At 41.3% G+C, this 21,902-nt stretch overlaps 1 protein-coding gene across 6 annotated transcripts in view; it reads left to right on the top strand.

Moving 5' to 3' along the window:
• Nucleotides 1-21,902, top strand: part of DOCK10 (dedicator of cytokinesis 10) — a 254,355-nt gene that overhangs the window by 48,988 nt on the left and 183,465 nt on the right. For 3 of the 6 annotated variants that reach the window (XM_078071372.1, XM_078071378.1, XM_078071370.1), the window contains exon 1: nt 9,516-9,721. The exons of 2 other annotated variants lie outside the window; for them this stretch is intronic. In XM_078071372.1, coding sequence (XP_077927498.1) covers nt 9,560-9,721 — 162 coding nt within the window. In that variant the 5' untranslated portion in view covers nt 9,516-9,559. Of the gene's footprint in view, nt 1-9,515; nt 9,722-21,902 lie in introns of those variants that run through there. One more of the 6 variants, XM_078071371.1, reaches the window with a different exon arrangement.

Genomic DNA, 21,902 nt, shown 5'->3' with positions numbered 1-21,902 from the left:
TCATTCTAGTGCCAAGGCTTTCTTCTTTATCTGAGTTACTGTTTACATGTGACTGTGTTAGCCTTAAGCCTTGATTTGTGTGGCTGTTACTTACCCTCATTGGTACTTTCTTAGAATAACAACGATAATATACATACTAGTTTTATTAATAATAATGGCAAAAGAATGACTAAGTGCCATTTATGCCAATATTTTATTTTATTTTTTTTAAGATTTATTTATTTGACAGAGAGTAAGAGAGCACAAATAGGGCGAGCAGCAGAGGGAGAAGCAGGCTCCCCCACTGAGCAGGGAGCCCGACATGGGGCTCGATCCCAGTACTCTGGGATCATGACCTGAGCCAAAAGCAGACACTTAACCGACTGAGCCACCTACCCACCCGGCCAATATTTTATACATTGTGTATTTTGTTACAATAACTCTGCAAAAGAGGTCATCTTAGTTCCACTGCACAATTGAGAAAAATAAGGCTCAGAGAATTCACACTCAGTTCTCTTCAGTGCCAAAGTTCATGCTCATTGCTCTGAATCACTTTCTAGAAACCAGACTAGAATAATACACCCTCATTCCTGTCCCCCGACACAAGCCCCCAACCCCATCTGGTGGCTGAGTCCTGGTGGGCTGGTTTAATGGGTGGGCCCACCACGATCCTTTGAAGAAGTCAGACAGCTGTCTATACTCCTGACTTCAGCAGGGACAGCCTTCCAGTTCTAAGTGGCTACTGCCTATTTCCAAAGGGCCAGGGCAGGTCAGAATTATATTGCTTCTGGTCAAAGGCCACTGCAAGCTTCATTTGGTGAGCTCTTTAGAGTCCTGCCTAAGGTGGCTATAAGTGGTGAATGTATGAAGACCCCCTTCTCCAGGCTGCTCCCCGAAGCTTCATGGATTCCTGAATTGGATGCATCTTTTTCTGGCACTGCAAAAGTTTTGTTGTTGTTGTTGCTTCTCGGGACTTGGTTATGATCAGAATAGCTGAGGTTGTAAAATGAATGGCCTCTGAGTAAGTGAGGTATTATTATATTATTTCAAATTTGTTTATTCAATGAAAGGGACTGAGAAGAGGTTGTGGGAATGTGTCTCATGTTATCATGGGAGCTGACTTCAAAGCACAGAGGAGACATGTACACCACCCCCAGTTCCTCCATCGCCCAGGGAACACTGTGTGTCCCTGAGCAAGAAGGAGTCAGGAGATTTTTTTGAAAATACAATTTGTGGAAAGGGTAGGGAAAAAAGCAAGCAATGTCTGAATATCTATTTTTTTTTCTAATGATAGCTAACTGACATGCACTGAAGACTTACCATGTGTCTCTTACCGTGCCAAGCACTGACACAGACATTAGATCCTCATGAATACTCACCCATTTAACAGAAGAGAAAACTGAGCCTGTGCATTTTGCTTAGAGTCACAAAGGTCGTAAGTGGCTCAACAGGGATTTGAACTTGGCAGACTGCTTCCTGAGCCTTTGCCTACCTGCTGCCCTACGCTGCCTTCTATTGAGGATACTAATGGTTTATTCTGACCCAAGAAGAGTTCAATCAAACATAAAAGCCCGAGAAATGTAAGGTAAGGTATTAATGGAACATTTAAACTATCCACGTGGGCTGCAGAAGCTGCCTTAGAGAGCACGGAAGGATCACTTCCTGATGCACCTAATGTAGCGACAAAAAGTCATCTGCTTTGAGCTGCGCTGGTGCCCAAGGTAGGAAAGGGAGGATGAAGAGGGACCTGGCAACAGTTCCCAGATTTTTAAAATGGAAGAACGGCGCGATTGTTTCCAAGGGATTAATTGTACAACTCAATAAATGTCATCACATAGGAAAGATGCCTCCTGTAAAGAGGAGGCCACTCTAATTAGTGAGAATGAAGAGCGAGACACTGAAAGAAGTGAACTCTACAAATCGCAGGTGTGGGAAAAAAGAGGGCAAGGGTCACTATCAACATAGACTTACGCCCCAAGTTCTTGAGAAGAGGCACCGGGAGAGGCCGAGATACAAGCGGATAAAGGCCTCAGGGACAATCACATCACCAGGCTATGTTTGCCACTTTTTTAGCTGAGAAAGCACTGATTAACTCTCTCCTAGCCATTGGAGTTTATGTGCCTGAGGGGACTTAGCCATCTGGAAATGATGCAAGGAGAAAGATTCTCACTAATCCCTGCCCTGGAAAATGGCCAAGCCCACTGACCGGGTTTTCCTCAGCCTGGGTGGGGTACATCTGCAGTTGTCTTTCATCTATGGGAGTTCTCCTCCTTTGGGGTCACTTTCCCTTGGGAACAATTGGTGAGCTTCTGGGAAATTTACAGAGAAGACCAACAGGATTCGGACTTGATGATGATGATGATGATGAGCGGGAGAAGGAGGAGGGGGAGCTGATTTTTATCACCTATTGCCTGATTCATTGCTTCCACGAATCACTGAATTCTCAGGGAAAGGGTGCGTTACTGCCTAAGTGTCACATGGGGATTTCTACCCCCTGTCTTGGCCTCCTGGCTCTTTCCATGAGTCTGCCTAGATCACCTCTGGTGGTGGGGAAGGTGCGACAAAGCTCTTGAGGCAGCTGTGCTCCCACCAGCTTGCTAGTCACCCCCCAACCCCGATGCTCACGCAGAACAGCAGGTGGCCGACTCCCAGTGCCACAGCAAAGTATCCAGCCTGTCAGGCTCCAGCCGACTCCAGAACAAGTGGCAGTCACCTTCCTCTTTGACATGTCCAGGCACAAAGGACATCCTGGGGGTGATGGCTTCAATCTTGTTAGACCTAAAGTAGCCCCTTTTCCGGGGGGTTGCTTTTCAGTGCTAACCAACATCTTACGTCAGGTAAGGGTAGATGTTGCATCAAGACACTATGAAGGGACCCAATCATGTCTCCATATCCCAACTAGAGGGTTTTACAGCCAATTTGGGTAGGTGAGTCATTGCTGCCAATGAATATTTCACACAACAAATACGTTTTTAAAATTTTTTCTTATCAAATTCATTACATTCATTAATGTTTTAAATTCCCATCAAAATGCAATTTAAACGATCACCCCAAAACAATCTTCTAAGACTGCTAGCTACTTTCTGAAAGTCTCATGCAAAGAAACATCACAAATTTTCCTGTGAGAGACATACCGATCCTCAAAGGGGATTTTCCAAGGTTGCCTCACTACACCCTGCCATGTGCTAAAGATTTTTCTGGTATTTTCCACCCTTGGAAGACACAAGGTTTACTTGGCATAAATGGGACATTTGGAATGGTTAAAAATTCACTCTGGAGGGACACCTGGATGGCTCAGTTGGTTAAGCATCTGCCTTCAACTCAGGTCATGATCCCAAGGTCCTGGGATTGAGCCCCACATCAGGCTCCCTGCTCAGCAAGGAGTCTGCTTCTCCCTCTCTGCCCCTCCCCCACACTCATGCGTGCACTCTCTCTCTCTCTCTCAAATAAATAAATTCTTAAAAAAAAAATTAGGACTCCAGAGCCAGACTAGCTAAACTCAGAACTCTAGTTCTGCCACTTACTAGCTATGGTTCTCTGAGCAAGTCACTTAACTTGCCTGTGCCTCAGTTTCCTTAGCTGTAAAATGCAGATGATCAGAGCATTACCTTTTAGAGTGAGGTGTAAATAAAACAATACATGTAAATATTCATTAGAACTATGCCTGGCACGTAATAAGTGCTATGGAAGGGCTTGCTTTATTATTGGTATCATTATCATCATCATTATTATTATTCACTTCATGGTAGGCACCAGGCATATAGTGAACCAAGTAAGTACAGCCCCAGCCCTTACAGAGAGTGGCAGACATCACTTAAAAATTAAACCCATCGGGGGGCACCTGGGTGGCTCAGTCAGTTAAGCATCTGACTCTTGGTTTTGGCTCAGGTCATGATCTCAGGGTCATGGGATTGAGCCCCACATCGGGCTCTCTGCTCAGTGGGGAGTCTTCTCTCCCTCTCCCTCTGCCCCTCCCCTTGCTCACACTCTCTCTCTCTCATAAATAAATAAATCTTTAAAAAAATTAAACCCATCAGAATATAATGTCAGCTTGTGTGTTAGGAAGGAAACCCACAGGGTGCAGTGATAAAGACCGAGGTTCAGGGCTGTCAGGGGAGGCTTCTCCAGGGCAGTGTTGTGTTTAAGCTGAGCCTAGAGGCTGAGAGGGAGAAGACCCAGCCTCTACTATTACCATTAGCAGAGGCAGCATCACACCTGTCCCCTTAATGATTACTACAGGTCAGGCTCTGTATTGATCTTCTCAGTTAAGTGTAAGCATATAGGATTAGCTCCATTTTATAGTGGATACTATTGAGGCTCAGAGAGGTTAAGCGGCTTGCTTAAGGTCACACAGCTTACACATGGCAGAGCCTTGACCGCAGCAGGAGTCCGTCTGATACCAAAGCTCATCATGGGCCTTTCAGCTGCACTCCCCTGGCTGCCTCTTGCACTAGCTGCCACCAGGATGAGGACCATTAGAGCATGTTGCTCAGTATGGCACTGGCAGGTTCTCTATAAACCCAAATATAAGAAGGGATCTACTTAGTTGGGGTGGCCAGAGTGCTCTGCTTTCTGGTTGTGGGGGCAGGGGAGGAAGAGCATTTAAGGTCCTCCTCTTCACTTGATCAGACTGACCACTGACTGATGAGCTCTTAGGTTGACAGGTGCGTGGAGGGCAGGCTTTCCTTGGGGGCGTGTGAACCAGGCAGGCAGACTGGACACGCGCCCCGCCTTCACCAGCCAACGCCAAAGTAGTGAGGGTGTTTCTCTGAGGTGCTGACGCCTGTGCTGGGTATTCAGGCATCATTTGCCCTTCTTCAGAGAGCTGTGGTCGAATGGTCCTGTGTTCTGTTCGTGCCGGGGATGGGTGGGATGGGGATTCATGATTTCCTCACATCCAGTGCTTCCTTTCCTCAAGGTTAGAGCCCCTCTTGAGCTCTGCCCAGAACACTAGCTCCTCTTTCCATAGCATCCTCCTGATGTCTAAGTTGTTGCTAATCCTTCATTTTTAGTTATTGACCAATATGATCACGTTCACTTTTAATCTTTCAGAAATATTTCCAGAAAACTCTCATCTACTGATGAGAGTAGCTTGCCTTTTTCTAGCTCTTGTAATTAATATATTCCCTCTTATACTGCCTTGTAATGTCACTTCACTTAGACTTTGGGAAGAAGGGAAGGACACGAATACACTTCATTCAGCCTCTTTAATTTGAAATCAGGGCACCTAGACTCCAAATATGGTGGAAACCAGGTTCTACTGGCCTGGAACATGCAGATGCAATGAGAAGCAGGTCCTAAGTGGCTTCTGAATCTTTGCGTTTGGATGCAGGCAGAAGGGTGGGTTTAATTTAACCTGGGGTGGGGAGTTGAGAACCTTTCTCTGGAGAGATGACGATTCACGTGAGATGTCATTGTTAGAATATGGTTTTTGTAGACAAGGCCTTCTACTCTCAAAATCCCAACCATACACTTCTCTTCATAAGTGAGATCTAGTCATAGCCCTATTCCCCTCTTTAAATAGTGACCAGCAGCCCCCAGCAGCTTTAAGCACGAAGCTAGGCAGCATCGGGGTATCCAAGAAGCAGCAAGACTGATCTTCACTTCTCAACTAAAGTATTTTCATCTGAGCTTATATTTGTTTTTATAAGACAACATATTATCAGCAAGAGTTTTCAGTGAACTTGACACAGGAAGATGACAGAAAACCACTCCCTCCAAATAGATCTATCACCGAGCATGAGGAGATTCAGAGGCCTCGGGGCACATTTTGGGTAGGAGAGGAACGTGCACTTCACCTCTGCGGTGCCTAAGCACTGTCCAATTCAACCTGGTCTACATCTCAGACTACATTTAGACATATAGCTCTTGCATAATTTAATGAAGCTGGGGCAGTCCAACACATTCAATAGGCATCATTTGTTTAAATTAAATATGGATTTTCCTTTCCCGTTGTCAAAAGATCTTTGGATGTTTTCTTCCAATGGTAGAAATATCAACATCTAGAATCAGATGATTCGTAGTCCAAAAGATTTTCAAAAATAGCTCTAAAAACGAAATTCATTTTTCAGGACTTTTTAAAAAGAGACGTGTGACTAGGTGAGAAGCTCTCCCAGACAAGAGCAAGAGTGAGCCTAGTGTTCAGGGATATTCTGGAACTGTTTTTACTTCTGCTCCTTCATTCATTCCTCCTTTTGGTTCTCTCCTCTCTCTCTCTCTCTCTCTCTCTCTCCCTCACACACACACACACACACACACACACACACACATCATTTACTCTCCAAAGCTACTTACTTTTTCTTCCTACATTTAACTTTCTATCAGGTATGACCCCAACTTATCAATAATCTCCCCCTTCCACTCCCTGTCTACACTAAGGCTATTTCATAGCTAAGCTACATGGTCATCTCTGCTTTGAAGCAAGAAAGCTTTGCACTATACATACATTTAAGATGTCATGAATGCTGAATGAATCAACACGTATATAAAACACCATAAGTGTGTGTGTGTATATATATATATATACACACACACACATATATATATATATATATGATGTTTTATGTGTGTGTGTGCATTTAATAACTCAATGAAATCTAGTTCCCACCACTTCTTTGGAAAATTTAGTTTTACAGACGTTAGGGACATTATGTCCTTATCTAGGACAATAAGTTAAAAATCTTGCTTTCAGCATTTTATATTTAATAAACATCTTGGTGAATCATAAAATAAAACCCAGTTAGAAGAAAGAGGTAGACGAGACCAAAGAGAGTCTCAAAAAGTTATTGACTAGTGAGAGGCTATGCACATTCGATGCTTGAAAGCCAAATTAATGATTTGTCTTATTAATACTTCAAATGAAAATAACAGAAATCTGTAAAGGATTTCCACCTTATTTTTAAATATTTCCTGTGTGGCTCAGTCGGTTAAATGTCAGACTCTTGATTTGGGCTCAGGTCATGACCTCAGGGTCTTGAGATGGAGCCTTCATCTGGTCTCCCTGCTCAGCACGGGGTCGGCTTGTCCGTCCCCTTCTGCCCCTTCCCCCACTCACAGGCATGGGTGCATGCTCTCTCTCTCAAATAAATAAATCTTTAAAAATATGTGTTTCCTGTGTATAAACATGTATGCTAAATATGAGAGGGAAAGAGTCCAGTCTTCAGACTCATTTTTATCTCCTCCCAGCCCACCCCACCCCCAACTTAATTTATTATGTAAAACTTGGAAATCAGAATTCAGCACCTTTCTGGCAACTTTGCTACACATTTAAAATGTTTCATAAGAAAAGTTGGGCTCATAGGTCTGTTATTCCTTGTTTTTTGTCCTGAGGGTCCCCTGTCCTTTGGGTAACTGTAGTGTGTATTGAATTCCCAAGAAACTAATTTTTGGAGGTTCCCTTTCCCTGATGATGGAAGCTGAAAGACAAAGCAAAACAGAAAAGATTGAAAGCCCCACAGCAGTCCATCAATAATAGGGGTGAGTCCCTCAAAGGCAACAAGGGGATCGATGAAAACAGGACTCTAATAGCTAGAAAGCATCTCATTTCTTTCCCCAAAGACTTCGGCATCTGCCAAAACATCTGACTCCAAAAGCCACCCCCAAGTTGAGCCAGACTGAGAGAGAGGTGCCTGGATAGGAGTCTGGGATGTAGCCTGCCCCGTCCCTGCCAAGCCCATGGTGTCCTACAGAGGATCCCATTCCCACTGCTGACTGAAGCTGGTGGAATGTTTAGGGACCTCCAGTCAGTACCTTGCTGCATCCGACCTGTTTGTTCTTGAGCAGATGACCAGAAACTACGGGAACAACTGGAGAGTCCCATGTCATGGGTGTGGGAGTGGGGGGGGGGGATGCACAGGAACACTAGGAACCTGGAGAAGCAATCATATAATATTGGAAAAGGCACATTCACAATCATGGAAGCCCACTTCCCACTTTGTCTCTGGTGGACACTATATATAATTTTTTTTTTTCAGTGCACACAAGCCAGACAGGCTACATTGTAGCTTCTCTTCAATAAATGTCCCAGTTGTTTGGAGTAAAAATGGTTTAGATTAGCAGCCGGGCACTCTGACAAAGGTCTGGAGGGGTTAGGGAACTTGCCAGCACCATTAGCATTTTTTTCTTCTTTTTCCAGCAGCACTGAAATATGTTTGCTCAAAACAGAGGGAGATGAAAAACTACTGGCAGCCAGTACCTCTTAAAAGAAAAAAAAAATGTTTTACTTCTCTGGCAAACATACCAATTAAATAATGCTGTGTTGTGACAGATTACTGCGCAATTAATGCCTAATTGAGCATCGTGAGAGACGCTTCTGTGAAAGCGACTTCACTGGAGCTGGAGGGGCCACACCTCACAGCAAAACAAACCTACTGCAAACTTCCTGCAAGCACCCTTTGCACTGAGGAGCCCAGAAACCAAAGAAAACATTTTTACTTTGAATCCCTGAGAGTTACACTAGAAGGATTAGCTTGACAGAAAGATCCCGACATTGAAAATCGTACTGGAGATTTCATACTTTCCTCATTTGTAAGCAATATCCATTTGCTGTGAGATATTTTTAGCACAAGCATCCCCTGTTGCCCTATTCTCTTACAGTATACCATTAGATCTTGAAGCCATTCCAAGCAGGTCACGTGATTTCTAAGCATCTCTTTGGTTCCCTCCTAAGTGACTAGTCTCCCAGGAGTCAGGGAATACTAGACTCTTAACTACCGAAGACCTCCAAGTCCTTCCTGAAGCCTTGAATTCTTATTGATAGGATGTGAAAATGCTTTACAGCTGCCTCTTCTAAGAGGTCAGCTTGGCAGAACTCGCCAAGTGACCTCAGTGATAGAGATATTTTCAGCCCCACAAGCCGCCTATGTAAATATAAAAATGTATTAGGCTGCAGAACTGTGTGTGTGGGAACAGAACAACCATACTATTGAAAGGGACTCACAGGGGCAACCCTGGTGTCACTCACGTGGGCTTGGCTAATGCATGCATGCTTTTGATAAGTCGTTTTGGCTCAGCGGGCTCCGCATTTTGGATGAGCCAATTTCATTTCTGGAACTTAGGAGCTATGAAAAGTAAAACCCCAATCACTTCGTGAGGTGTCTAGCAAAAATTTCCTTGCAGAAGTGCTTACACTTAAAAAGAAAACCATTTTCACTCTTTATGGGACACTCATTTGCCTTGGAAAAATGTCAATGTAGAGTTAGATTTTCAGTTGTTTAGTCTGAAAAAGAGTGATTTATTTGAGTGTCTGAGGGAAAAAGATATATTTACTGAGACCTCTGAAACTGGAATTGGAGAGAATCATTGTAATGAACAGGAAACCTGTTCTTGAAATGAATTGAGAAATAACTCTCCGGGCGAAATGCTCTAATATTCCTGAGCGTGTTCAGTTTCAGTGGATCAAATCTTTCCCATCTCTGCATCCAAGCTATTTGGCGGCGATCAGATGATCAGAGCTCAAGGAAGTGATTGGAGCGTGAGCTGGCTACAGCTGCAATGTAGGCTGTTTTCAGGGACAAGGAGCCACTGTTTTTCAAACATAGCATCAACATAGAAGTTATTTTGTAGGCTCCAGGATGCAGCAATGGGCTGCACTGCCAGCATTGTTCTGCTTCAAGCTTTTCGCTCTGTGGTCCAGAGGAGCTGTCCACACATTTGTAGACGACGCCAAGAGGAACCATCCCACGAAATTTTGCCTCTGGAGAGTGACGATGAAATGAGTAGACCCAGAACCCTCATCCTCACGGTATGGTATTTGTGGCAAAGCAGCCTCGGTGGATGGAACTGTTATGATAGAGATGAGGTTGCAATTTAGGGTTTGGGGTGTTCGGCTTGCAATAAAGAAATGTGTGACCTAGAGTTTACTACCGTGCTTTACAATGTGGGGAAAATCTTTAAAACTACTTCTGCCATTCAGAGCTGATTATCTTTCTTTTAGATCTGTCACGAAATGTGCAGTTTATTGGTCTATTAGAAATTCTCTTCTGCCTAACATTTTGTGTGCTGTTACTCGCTTTTGTGCAGAGAAAAAGAGAAAACTTGGGGGGTTTGGTCTAATTCAGTGGATTTTATTTTGTAACTCTAATTTGAAAGAAGAGCCCCCAACATAGTTTTAGATCACATGTAACCAATCCAGTTGTGCAGATGTCAGTAGATAAATGCCTAACTTCAAGGTATTTGGAGCTTTCATTTATGACCCAGCAATGGAAATGCCTTTACAAAATGCTTAACTTAGGCATAAAATCAGAATAAAGTTTCTGAGAATTTTGTGGAATGCATGGTGTATTGATTAGAATGTTGTTTCTTGCCATTTGTCAAATTACATTTCTGTCTGTGCTTTAGTTATACGAGACAATGTTATTCCTTCTTTGTGCACCTATTTTATCGGCAAGAATAAAGTACAGGGTAGCATCTTTTCTTACTTGAGATTCAGGGAAAGATCTGCTTAGTCACTGAAATCCCATGTTTGGATGGAGGTGGTGTGTTAAAGTTTCAAAAATTGGGGAGACATTGCATGGTTTCAGCACAATCGACTTTCTCCTCTTAGATTTCAGCATTCAGCTATCAAGGATGTAGTAAATAATGAATGAGAAGTACCTGTTACACTCAAAGTTTTTAAATGAAAGTCATTTGTTTTGTGCTGTGCCTCTGAGTGACAGAATACTAAGCTATACCATTCTGTGGCGGCTTCTTCAACAAATCAATATTTGATTTTCAAAAGGCAATACTGTTCTTGAACTATTGGGCTATGATTTTCTCTAGGAGGAAATACTAGGTGGGAATCATTTCATACTTATTATTCCCATAAGTTTTTCACAAATTAAATTTAAAAGAATTTGAGACTTTTTCCCCCAAGTTTAACTCTCATTAATGACAGTAACATTCTATAGTTATGTGTATTGCTTATGCCATCTCAATCATCAAACAGCCTTCCCCCCTCCACTAATTTTACCACTTAGACTCTAAAATTTGGCAGGTAGAAATTTGAAGAAAAAAAAAAGATAACAATGCCTTATTTTTTCAAGGATCTCTTTAATTTATATAATACCTTTATGGACATTAAATGGAATGAGGATGAATTTACTGGTAAAGAAAATGGCTTCAGAAAGATTGAATATCTTATTCACATCACACAGCTGCTAAATGCCAGACCCTCAAGTCACATTTAGATCAAGGATTACAAAAGGCAGTATAATTTCCATTCTGTTCATACCTCTAAGGAAATAAGGATAAAACTGAATTTTTATGAGAAGTCTGATGGAAATCTCTGACCACTCAGTAAAATATGCTCATACAGAATCATTGTGCATCTCAAGAGTTTCCTCTGGGCCACTCCAAATTCACTCATTCAATAGCTATTTATTGGTGGCCCTCTATGGGCCAGCCCCTGTTCTAGACATTTGGAATCCTCCCATGAACAAACCCATCAAAGATCCCTGTCCTGAGTTGCAGAGTTTTACGTTGATAGTACATTTTCCAAATCTTGTTGTTATGGAAATGCCATATTAGTGTTGTGATGTTTAGTGTACAAATTTAAGTCAATGAAATTATTCCTTATCTTTAAAGATAGTAGTTCAAAAACTTTAATGTGTTTTAAAATCACCTAGGAATTCTTATGTATGAACCAATCCTTGGGCTCCTGGACCCAAAAATTCCATATACAAAGGTACGGAGTACAGCCTGGACATCTGCATTCTTAGCAAACACCTCCAGGTACTTCTGATGCAAGAGCCCCGTGGATGACACTCAGAGGAACATGGCTCTGAAAACTGATCATCTACACTCTCTACCTCCTGTCCTATATACTGATAGGCTAATCATCTTCTTATTCTGGCTCAAAGCTTCTGAACAAACTGATTTTTTCTCTCTCTCATTTTTCTGTCACCTGTTAAGACACCAAATTTGTATGTTGCTTGTGTGTGTGTGTGAGTCATGGGTGGGCATAGGGAGGGAGGGAGAGAGAGAAAGATTACAGACTCGGGAGCTAGATACTCTAGGTTGGAATCTTGGCTTCATCACTTATCAGATATGTGAGCTTCCCCACACTATTTAACATTTCTCTTTTTCTCATCTGTACGATGAGGGTAATAGTTCCATCAACCCAAAGCTGTTTTGAGGGTTTAATGAAGTAAAATATATGTTAAGTGTTTAGAATCACATCTAGATATATTAGTTAAGATGTTCACTAAGGGGAATATTCAATAACTGAAAAAGTGACATTTAGGGAAAGACCCAAAGTAGGTAAGGAAGTGAATCATGCCACTGTCTGTGGGAAAATGTCTCAAGCAGAAGGACCAGCCAGGACGGAAGTTGCTAATCTGGGAAGAAGCTAAGGGTGTCTGAGGCATAGGGAAGAAGCCAATGGGGCCAAGCGAGCCAAAGAGAGGTAGTAGAAAGTGAGGTCATTGAGGTAATGGGGGACAGATCATGAAGGCCATCATGAAGACTTGGAGGAATTTTTCCCAAGAGTGTGAAGGGAAGTCACTGGAGGGAGGAGGCCCAGAAGCCAAGAGCCTGGGTTGTGGAGCTGGAATGTCAGGATTTGAGCCCTGTCTCTGCTACATGCCAGCTATGTGATCTTGACAAATGACTTGTCCTCCCTGTGGCTTTGTTTCTCCACTGATAAAACACAGAGAGTAATGGTACATGCAGTGTAAAGTTCTTGTGAGAATTCAGTAATACTTGCAGAGAGCTTAGACTAGTGCCTGGATAGTAAGTGCTCTCTTAGCTGTAAACTCATTAAATTGGAGGGTCTTGATTGGGAGAGTGACAGGATCTATGGCTGCAGAAGGTCCAGGGTTGAACCAGGGTGACCATTAATCCTGAAGCTATCACAGTGATCCCAGCAAAAGCCTGAATGGTAGTTGTTGAGGTTGTGAGAAGTGGTTGGAGTCAAATACATTTCAAAAGTAAGGCCAGTAGGGTTTGTTTACAAATTCAACATAAAGTATGAGAGAAACAGAGGACTCAGGGATGAATGTGTGATATTTTGGTTTGGGTTTGGGTTTGTTTGTTTTTTGGCCTTTACCACCAGAGGACTGAGTTGCCATTCAGATTAGGGAAGACTGCGAGAGAAGATTTGGCAAGAGAATCTAAGTTCACTGTAAGACATGTTAAGTTTGAAATGCCTGTCAGGTCCATATATGGAGATTTCAGATCGAAAATTGGATATACAAATCTGAGTTCTGAGGAACAGTCTACAGAGGAGACATAATGCCTGACACAACATAAATACCAATTAAATGATTGATGAATGAATAAATGATCTCTTTTCTAGTTTTCTGTAATATTTACAGTGTGTATTTGCAGTTAATCATATCTTGAGCTATTCATTGAACTCTTAATTATTTATTTTTATTTACTATTCATGTATTTTTCTTATCTCACTGGTAGACAGGAAACCCCATATAGGTAGGAACTATGTCTGCTTTATTCGTTCCATATCCACCCCAATGGTACAGTGGCCAGAAGAGAGTGGGTGGGTGTGGCCAGAAGAAAGACACCAACGAGGGTCCTATGAATAAAGTCAGGACCAGAGAGAAATATACTATGGGAACTATTTCCAAGGAAATAAAATTATCTCTCTTCTTATTCTATAATAAACATACTAGTTTAATAAAAACTTTATTACCAAAGGGATTTTAACATGTTTGCCCAGCGTCATCTTTTTGAAAGGATACATGAGGAAGAAACAACTTCCAAACCCTTTAATCCTGAATTAATGTTCTTATTTCACTTTAGTGGGGTTGAATCTTGAATATACTAATATAAGATTCCCTGGGGAAAGGAAGCTTGTGTAATGGAGTGTGATTTTAAAAGGTTTGCATGGATGGTGTAATGTGGAGCTTAAAAGCACAGAGAATCTTTAGCAGTTATTTTTCTTTGTGAGCTAGTTTTGAGCTGAATTTCAAAGGTGCAGAAGATGGACAAATGAATTGAATGGTTTCTCCATGGGTATAAGAATTAATTGAATGTGATCAGAGGCTTAGCAATTAGCAACACGAATCTTTGAGGCCAAGGCTTACTAAATTCAGATTACATCTGGTATCAGAGCTCATCCAAAGGATCGTGCATCTTTCTAGTTCTCTGAATGATATAAATTTAGAACAAAGGAATAAGGAACAAAGAAGAAAATGTATGGAATCTAAAAAGTAATGTTTAAAATTTAAAGCCACCACAATGGTAAAGAAAAGCAGAAAACCAGGTGTGGTGGGGTACGCAGAAGCTTTCACCAAAAACAATTAGCAAATTCGACTATATAGACATAGAAAAAAATATAAATATATATTAAAAATATAGAGAAAATTATACTCTTAGTGGAGATGAGTGTTTTGGGAGAGGCCATAGTTTGAAGATTAAAAAGATTCTATTATCAAGGAGGAATACATAGGTATATGACTAGAAAAAGCATAGACTCAACAAATCAGCAGTCATAAAAAGTCCCTTAACTTTTAAAAATAATCGAATATATAAAAGCCTGGTTATACTTGTTTTTGTTTGTTTCTTTGCTTTCCAGAAGAGTACATTTAAAGCTTATCCCCAAGTACCAGGCTTTGATATAATGAAATCTTGTGAAAACTGAGTAATACAGTTAAGGACAAAATACATCTTTGGGCCAACCAATGATGAATACAGCATTTTCCCATGCTTCAACAAATTTCTTCGGGATTGTTGTTTTAGTCTCTCAGATTTTATTTTCACAGAGCTGATTTTTCACTTAGGGGCAAAAGTTTAGGATTTTGAAGTTCATTTCCAATAATCTACTTTATCCTGCTGGAATGTATTTCATTCTTTAAGACCACGTTCAACAAATTCAGTATGCTCAGGTGAGTCTGTCGTGGTTACATGGAAATTCGGTAGACAACTGAGGGACCCCTGGCCCCTGCGTCTGACGGGTGCTACTCTGCTCTCACGGAGCTTATTGCTCTCACGGAGCTTATAGTTTGCTGACAGAGACAGAAAGGACTGGAACAAATGTTAAACTGTAACCATAATAAGTGCTTCAAATGAGAGTTGGGTTCTACCTCACCACTGTATCCTTTGAGCAACCACCTCATCAACACAGTCAAGGAAGGTTTCCCATAAGGAAGTAGCAATGGAGCTTGGACTTGGGGAGTGAAGAGATGCTAAGAAGACAGAGAGGATGCCATGTGTAACCTTGACTTTTATTTTCTTGCCAGGGGTTAAGAGGCAGAGTGCATTTGCTTGCTGTGTGATCTCTGGATCAATTATTTAAATTCTCTATGCCTGGGATGCCTAGGTGGCTCAGTCAGTTAAGAGTCTGCCTTCAGCACAGGTCATGATCCCGGGGTCCTGGGATCTTCGAGTCCTGCATCGGGCTCCTTGCTCAGAGGGGAATCTGCTTCTCCCTCTCCCTCTGGCTGCCACTCCCCCTGCTTGTGCTTTCTCCCTCTCTCTCTGACAAATAAATAAATAAAATCTTTTAAAAAAATAAATAAATTCTCTATGCCTTGGCTTTCCATAAAATGGGAGTAAAGAGGGTACCAATCTCTGCCAGTTTCCTATTCCTGCTGTAACAAATTACCACAAACTTAGTAGCTCAAAGCAACACACATTCATATCTTACAGTGCTGGAAGTCAGAAATCCAAAATGGGTCTCATCCGGCTGAAACTGGCAGGGCTGCTTGCCTTTCTGGAGACTCTAGGGGAGGATCTGTTTAGGGTTTTATTGTTAATGTTTTTTTGCCTTTTGGTTTTTGGCCCTATTCCATCTTCAAAGCGAGCAGCAGCATGGTGTCTTCAGACATCTCTCTGACTCTGACCTGGACTCTCCTACCTCCCTCTTTCACTTCCAAAGGATCCCAGGGTTACACTGGACCCACCTGGACTATCCAAGATACTCTGTCCATCTCAAGGCCAGCAGATTAGCACCCTTAATTCCATCTGCAGCCTTATTTCCCTCCCTGCCATGTAAATAACAGACTCCTACGTTCCGGGGCTTTGGACATGGACACCCTTGCAGGGGGCTATAATTCTGCTTATCATAGTATCTCATAAGATTATTTTAAGAATCCCATGAGTGAATACAAGAAAAGGACCTGTAATAGCTCCTGGAACCTGGTAAGAAGTCACTACATTTTAGCTGTTACGATTTCCTTTATTGTCTTTTTGAAACAAAGGAAAGTTCACAAATGTAATATACTCCAAGGAGTTATTTTAGGAAAAGGAATTAAACTGCTCGAAGGAAAGCTAACCTGTTCTTCATAGAATGTAGGGAAATGGAAATTTAAGGTTCGCTTATTTCCTGGAACACTGCAATACTTACTGAGTAGACTAGTCACACAAATAGATGATTTGAAGAATGTTTGTGTGTGTTTGAGATTTTCTTCTGTGTTATCGACCAATGGCTACTCTTCTGACATTTAACTTTGAGTTTTTTTTATTTTCCCTTTCATCCTTTATAAAGGAATATTGCATCTTTCCCGTTCTCCAAATTATGCCACATTTAAAAATGATAAGGAACAAAAAAAAATACAAGATCTTAAAAGAAATGATTAGAATTTAAAATCACTATAATAATAAAGAAAAGGAAAAGATGAGGTGTTACTGAGAGAGAAAGAGAATGAATTTTAAGTTCAGTAGGGAAAATTGGAGATGCAGAAGCCTGTATGTTCTTTGTCAATTTTTTTCTTTCGAGATTTTATTTAAATTCAAGTTAGTGTAGTATTAGTTTTCTTATTTGTCATTTTAAAGTTATCTCAACATTTTTAGATGTCAGTAGATTTTTTGTTACAGATTTATAACAGTTAAGAAACAATAATTCCAAATTACGGAAGCTCAATTCTTCTAGAAATAGATACTCAGGGAAAGGTTTGATGAATGAATGAATGCATGTAAGCCATATCTCATGGGTCATAAAGCTTACAAAGTAGGAAGTCAGCAATTGAAAACAAAATATGGATTTATTTGGTAAATTATCAGCAACCCTGCCATTGGTACTTCTGTGTTATCAGTGGTCTTCTTTGCTTTTGTGCACTTTAGGGGAACAGATTGAATATCCCACAGAATATCATCAAATTCTCCTTTCTATGTCAGAGAAAATAGGAATGGAAATAGTGTTCACAAAATAATAGCTCTTTAGCGAGTACTTCCAGCTCTTTGTCAGACACTTCACTAAGAACTTTGCACAGTTATCTTTTCTTGTTGCCACAACAACCACTGGAGGAAATTATTTTTATTCCTGTATCATTGAGGAAGATATTAAAGTGTGGCTCTGTACAACTGAAATATAATGCAAGCCACACAATATAAAATTTCCTAGGAGCTGTATTTTAAAAAGTAAAAAAAAAAAAAAAGAAAAACTAATAATACATTTTATTTAACTCAGTATGTCCAAACTATTATTATTTTGATATATAATCAATATAAAATTATCAGTGAGATATTTTATATTGTTTTTTTATACCAAGTCTTCAAAATTCAGTATGTATTATTGCTTACAACACATTTCAATTTGGATGCTAAATATTTATCCCAAGTACTTGTTCGGTATTTAGATTTCATAAAATTTACTAGTTGAAAGAGTAAATTCAGGGCGCCTGGGTGGCTCAGTCGTTAAGCGTCTGCCTTCAGCTCAGGTCATGATCCCAGGGTCCTGGGATCGAGTCCCACATCGGGCTCCCTGCTCGGCGGGAAGCCTGCTTCTCCCTCTCCCACTCCCCCTGCTTGTGTTCCTGCTCTCGCTATCTCTCTCTCTGTCAAATAAATAAATAAAATCTTAAAAAAAAAAAAAAAGAGTAAATTCACATATCGCAGTTATTTCAAAGTTAGTTGGACATTTTCAAATGACTGGACAGAGAGCAACATTTCTTAGAGTTAAATCAAAATTAATTAAAATTAACTATCATTAAAAATTCACTTCTTCGGGGCGCCTGGATGGCTCAGTCGTTAAGCATCTGCCTTCTGCTCAGGTCATGATCCCAGGGTCCTGGGATCGAGCCCCGCATCGGGCTCCCTGCTCCGTGAAAGCCTGCTTCTCCCTCTCCCACTCCTCCTGCTTGTGTTTCTGTCTCTCTGTGTCTCTCTCTGTTAAATAAATAAATAAATCTTTAAAAAAAAATTCACTTCTTTGGGGCGCCTGGGTGGCTCAGTCGTTAAGCGTCTGCCTTCGGCTCAGGTCGTGATCCCAGGGTCCTGGGATCGAGCCCCGCATCGGGCTCCCTGCTCCGTGGGAAGCCTGCTTCTCCCTCTGCTACTCCCCCTGCTTGTGTTCCCTCTCTCGCTATGTCTCTCTCTTCAAATAAATAAATAAAATCTTAAAAAAAATAAAATTCACTTCTTCAATCACACTAACCACATTTCAAGCACCCAGTAGCCACCCATGGCTAGCAGCTGCTGCCTTAAACGGTGCAGGTAGAGCAATGGCTGACCTTGCCCAAGGTCACCCATTCAGTAAGGACTTGAACTGGGATTTGAACCCAGAGCCATTGCCTGTGGCCATTACGCCACCTGCCTCTCTTGAAACACCAGAGTGATGAGTGGTGCAAGATTCTGCCCGACTTTATCAGTGTATGCTCCATTGCCTTTACATGGGTGTTTCTTTCTTTGATTGAAACAACACTAAACTACACAAAATAAATCATTTAATTTCTTCAAACCATGTAAGGAGGGGCAGTGGAGACCAAGGTATCCCATTCATATGAAAATTTGAGGTGAGTTAAAAATGCTTTTTTTTTTCCCTTCCCCAGAAAATTCTCCTAATGGGCATAAATGTCATCCTGATCAAATTGGCAAATGAATCAAACAAACAAAAATACAAAAAATAAAAGTGAAAAGACTACCCAGGCTAGAGAAGGAGTCAGGGACCAGCCCAGTGTGGCTCTTGTGAAACCTATAACTTCCCTGCAGCCCAGACATACTCACCTCTCCATCCCCACCCTCCTCTCCTCTCCAGCAGCCTGGCCTTGCTACCTTTCCCACTGAACCTGCCTGCCCTCATGTCTCTGTTGACTCAGGTCTGGGATCACGTGCCAGGACATTCTTCTGCTCAGTGTCCAATACTGCAAACTCTTGTCTTGAAAATCCAGGGTTTTCCATATAGATTATATAGAGAAATGAAATATTAGGAATTGGGGATCATAGAATTCTTGCCTCACTTGAAAGGTGAAACTCAGGGCCAAAGAGACAAATTGACATCTCTGACTTTTATAAGAGATGGTGGCAGAACAAGGACACTTGCCTGGGTCTCAAAATGAGAGACACACAGTCTTTTTAATGCCATCCTATTCCCTCCTCATAATCCTAAAATGATGTAGTTCCAGAGTATATGCACAATTTCAGGTGAAACCACATATATGCTAACTGCAAAATACTAACATTAGTAGTAGAGCAAATCTTATCCAGTTTCTGATTTTTTTCTGATTATTTTAGAGCAATAAATCTCTACAGGGATGAAAGCCAATTCTGCCATTCTATAAATAAGGGACTCTTGCTCTAAACTGGTCTCTTTATTTTTCTTTAAGGATTAAATACAAAGAGAAGGAGTTCCAGTTAATCTGTAGAGTAAAACCAGTAAGAACAGATGCTGCAGAGAGACACGGAATATAACTCTGTGGGTCCAGGGTAAAAAAAAGGGGGGGGGCAAATCACTTTCATGTAATCTCTTCAGATTAAAGAGTTTACTGAGTTCTATGTCGGGAACAGAAATATATTTCTGACTCCCAATTGCTATGCTGTAACAGAAACAGAATCGTTAACGTGGGTTTCGATGTCGGACTTGTGTCATTTGAAAAAGCTGGGACTACGGGAGAATTCCTTGCATTCTTTGAACCTCCGTGCCCTGCCCTGTAGGATGGTAATAATTCCTCGCAGGGCTGTTGACCTAAATGAGCAGTAAGGGAAAACACTCGGAGTAATGCCCGCTACGCTAAGGCAATGTGCCTCTTTCTCATGTCTAAAATGAGCAAAATATCTACTGCCCACTGCCTCATAGAAATTAATGACTTCTGTACGTGAAAACATACCCTGTTTATTATTTTGTGTTCATTCTAAGGAGACATTTTGGTATGCATGATGGTTCCTCACTTCTCCACCCATAAGGAAGCTATAATAAGAGACTTATCAAGTAAACAAAAGTTATTCAAAAAGGGGACTCAGTGGAAAAAGCCGGGGAACCAAGACATTCTCCAAATGAAAACCCTCGGAAGAAATAAGTGGACCAAAATGTAGAGATGGGATCAAAGACAACGAGAGACGTAAGTGAGGAAGATGCTCACTGGGCAGGGAGAGAAATGAAGTGTGAAATGCGTTTTTGTTTTTTTTTTTTTTCCTCTTTCAAATCGAAGTAGCACTGGGTTGTTAAGAGGCCTTTTTGTAAGGACTGCTTTAAAACGAGCCTGCTTTTGTATTCTAAAACAAGGGGGCATTTCCATCTGTGTCACTTTTGTACTCTAGTTTTTATTTCTTTAAATCTCTCTGTTCTTCATAGCTACCACATTTTGTCCCATTTTTGCCCACGCTGTTGAAAAAGAATGTCGATGGGTTTTGAGTTAAAGATTGTATATAACCATGTCATTCTTTTAGCTATGAGATTATTGAATAGAGCGCTGCAGGTCTATAACTGATGGAACTGGGGCAGAATCATCCTCAGGGTCTGACGTAAGAGGCAGGGGAGGCTTTGGTTTGGACAGACAGGCAAATGAACCAATGAACACTTCTACAAATCTTGTCTCGACCAACAGCCCTGGAGACTCATTTGCAAAGAAGTGAGGAATAGAGAGTCTGATCACAAGTGTGTCTTTTTTGGCACATCTAACACAAAAAGAATATAAACTGTGCATGAGTTCATCACAAAACAGTAAGCACCTTTGGAATCACCTAAGCTATCCTTCAGGTGCTTTTCTGATCTGTTATCGGGGAAGGTATATTTCACTACAGATGTGTTTCAAGTTACTAAAAAATCATCAACACTTTAGATGACTTCCTCGAAGATGGAAGGATTGAAAGGAGAAACAGAATTGTGGAGATTATTGCTGTGTAAATTAAAAAGTACCAGAAGCTTGTGCCCTCAGTTTGGGAAAACTGCTACTTCTTCAGACAACTGCTCATTGTGAAAACTGCCAGGGGAAAGCAGAGAGCCCGATCTCAAACTGAGACCAGAAGTAAAGAAATGGCAGCTGGAGAGTTTTGAAGACTGGGGTTCTGCCGAAGACACTGGGCTTCTCTGAAGGCGTTACTGTCAGCATTTGGCAAACCCTGCTTTCATTTTATCCTGCCAGCCTTCTACCTCAGTTTGGTTGAAGTTTATGTGGGTAGATCTAGAGGCCATGTGTTTCTCTGGCTCTGTTTATTCTGCAATCAAAGAAACTTTCTAATCTTGTGTTGCTTTTAAACCCATGGCACCACTGCATCCATACAAGCACAATTCATGATTACGTGTATGCTTGCCTTAGAGCCATGACATTGGGTATGGACTCAGCTAGGATGGTATATCCATTAGACTGGTAACCAAAGTTTTCAATGGAGCCCTGTGTGTATGGAAAAAGTAATCTACTATCTTATTTAGCCGCCTAGCACTGAATCTGTTATTTTATTTAGAGCCTGTGAGGATAAAGCCAGTGAGGACAAAATTTTTGTGGTAGAATTCATAAATCTTGGCAGATACTTTTTCATTTAATCTCTTACCTTCTAGCAATAAATGTCGATTTATCACCGTTTCACAGAGAGTACCAAATACTCAATACCAAGTGGATTTCTCAATACCAAGCGGATTAAAAGAAGTGATGTGCTCAAGACCACAGAGGAAGCAAGAAATTGAGAATGGGGGCTGGGTAGGTTGCAGGAGGTGAGGACCTTTGGATGGAGGTGAGCCCCAGGCTTCACACCTTCAATAGCAAAGCCCTTTCTGGCAGAGAAGGGCTTACTTACTTAGTCCTAGAACCCACCCTGCCTTGGATTCTTTTAGGCTC

This window comes from Halichoerus grypus, chromosome 4 (genome assembly GCF_964656455.1).
Source record: "Halichoerus grypus chromosome 4, mHalGry1.hap1.1, whole genome shotgun sequence".
Taxonomy (NCBI): Eukaryota; Metazoa; Chordata; class Mammalia; order Carnivora; family Phocidae; genus Halichoerus; species Halichoerus grypus.
This window is presented reverse-complemented; position numbering and strand designations above follow the sequence as displayed.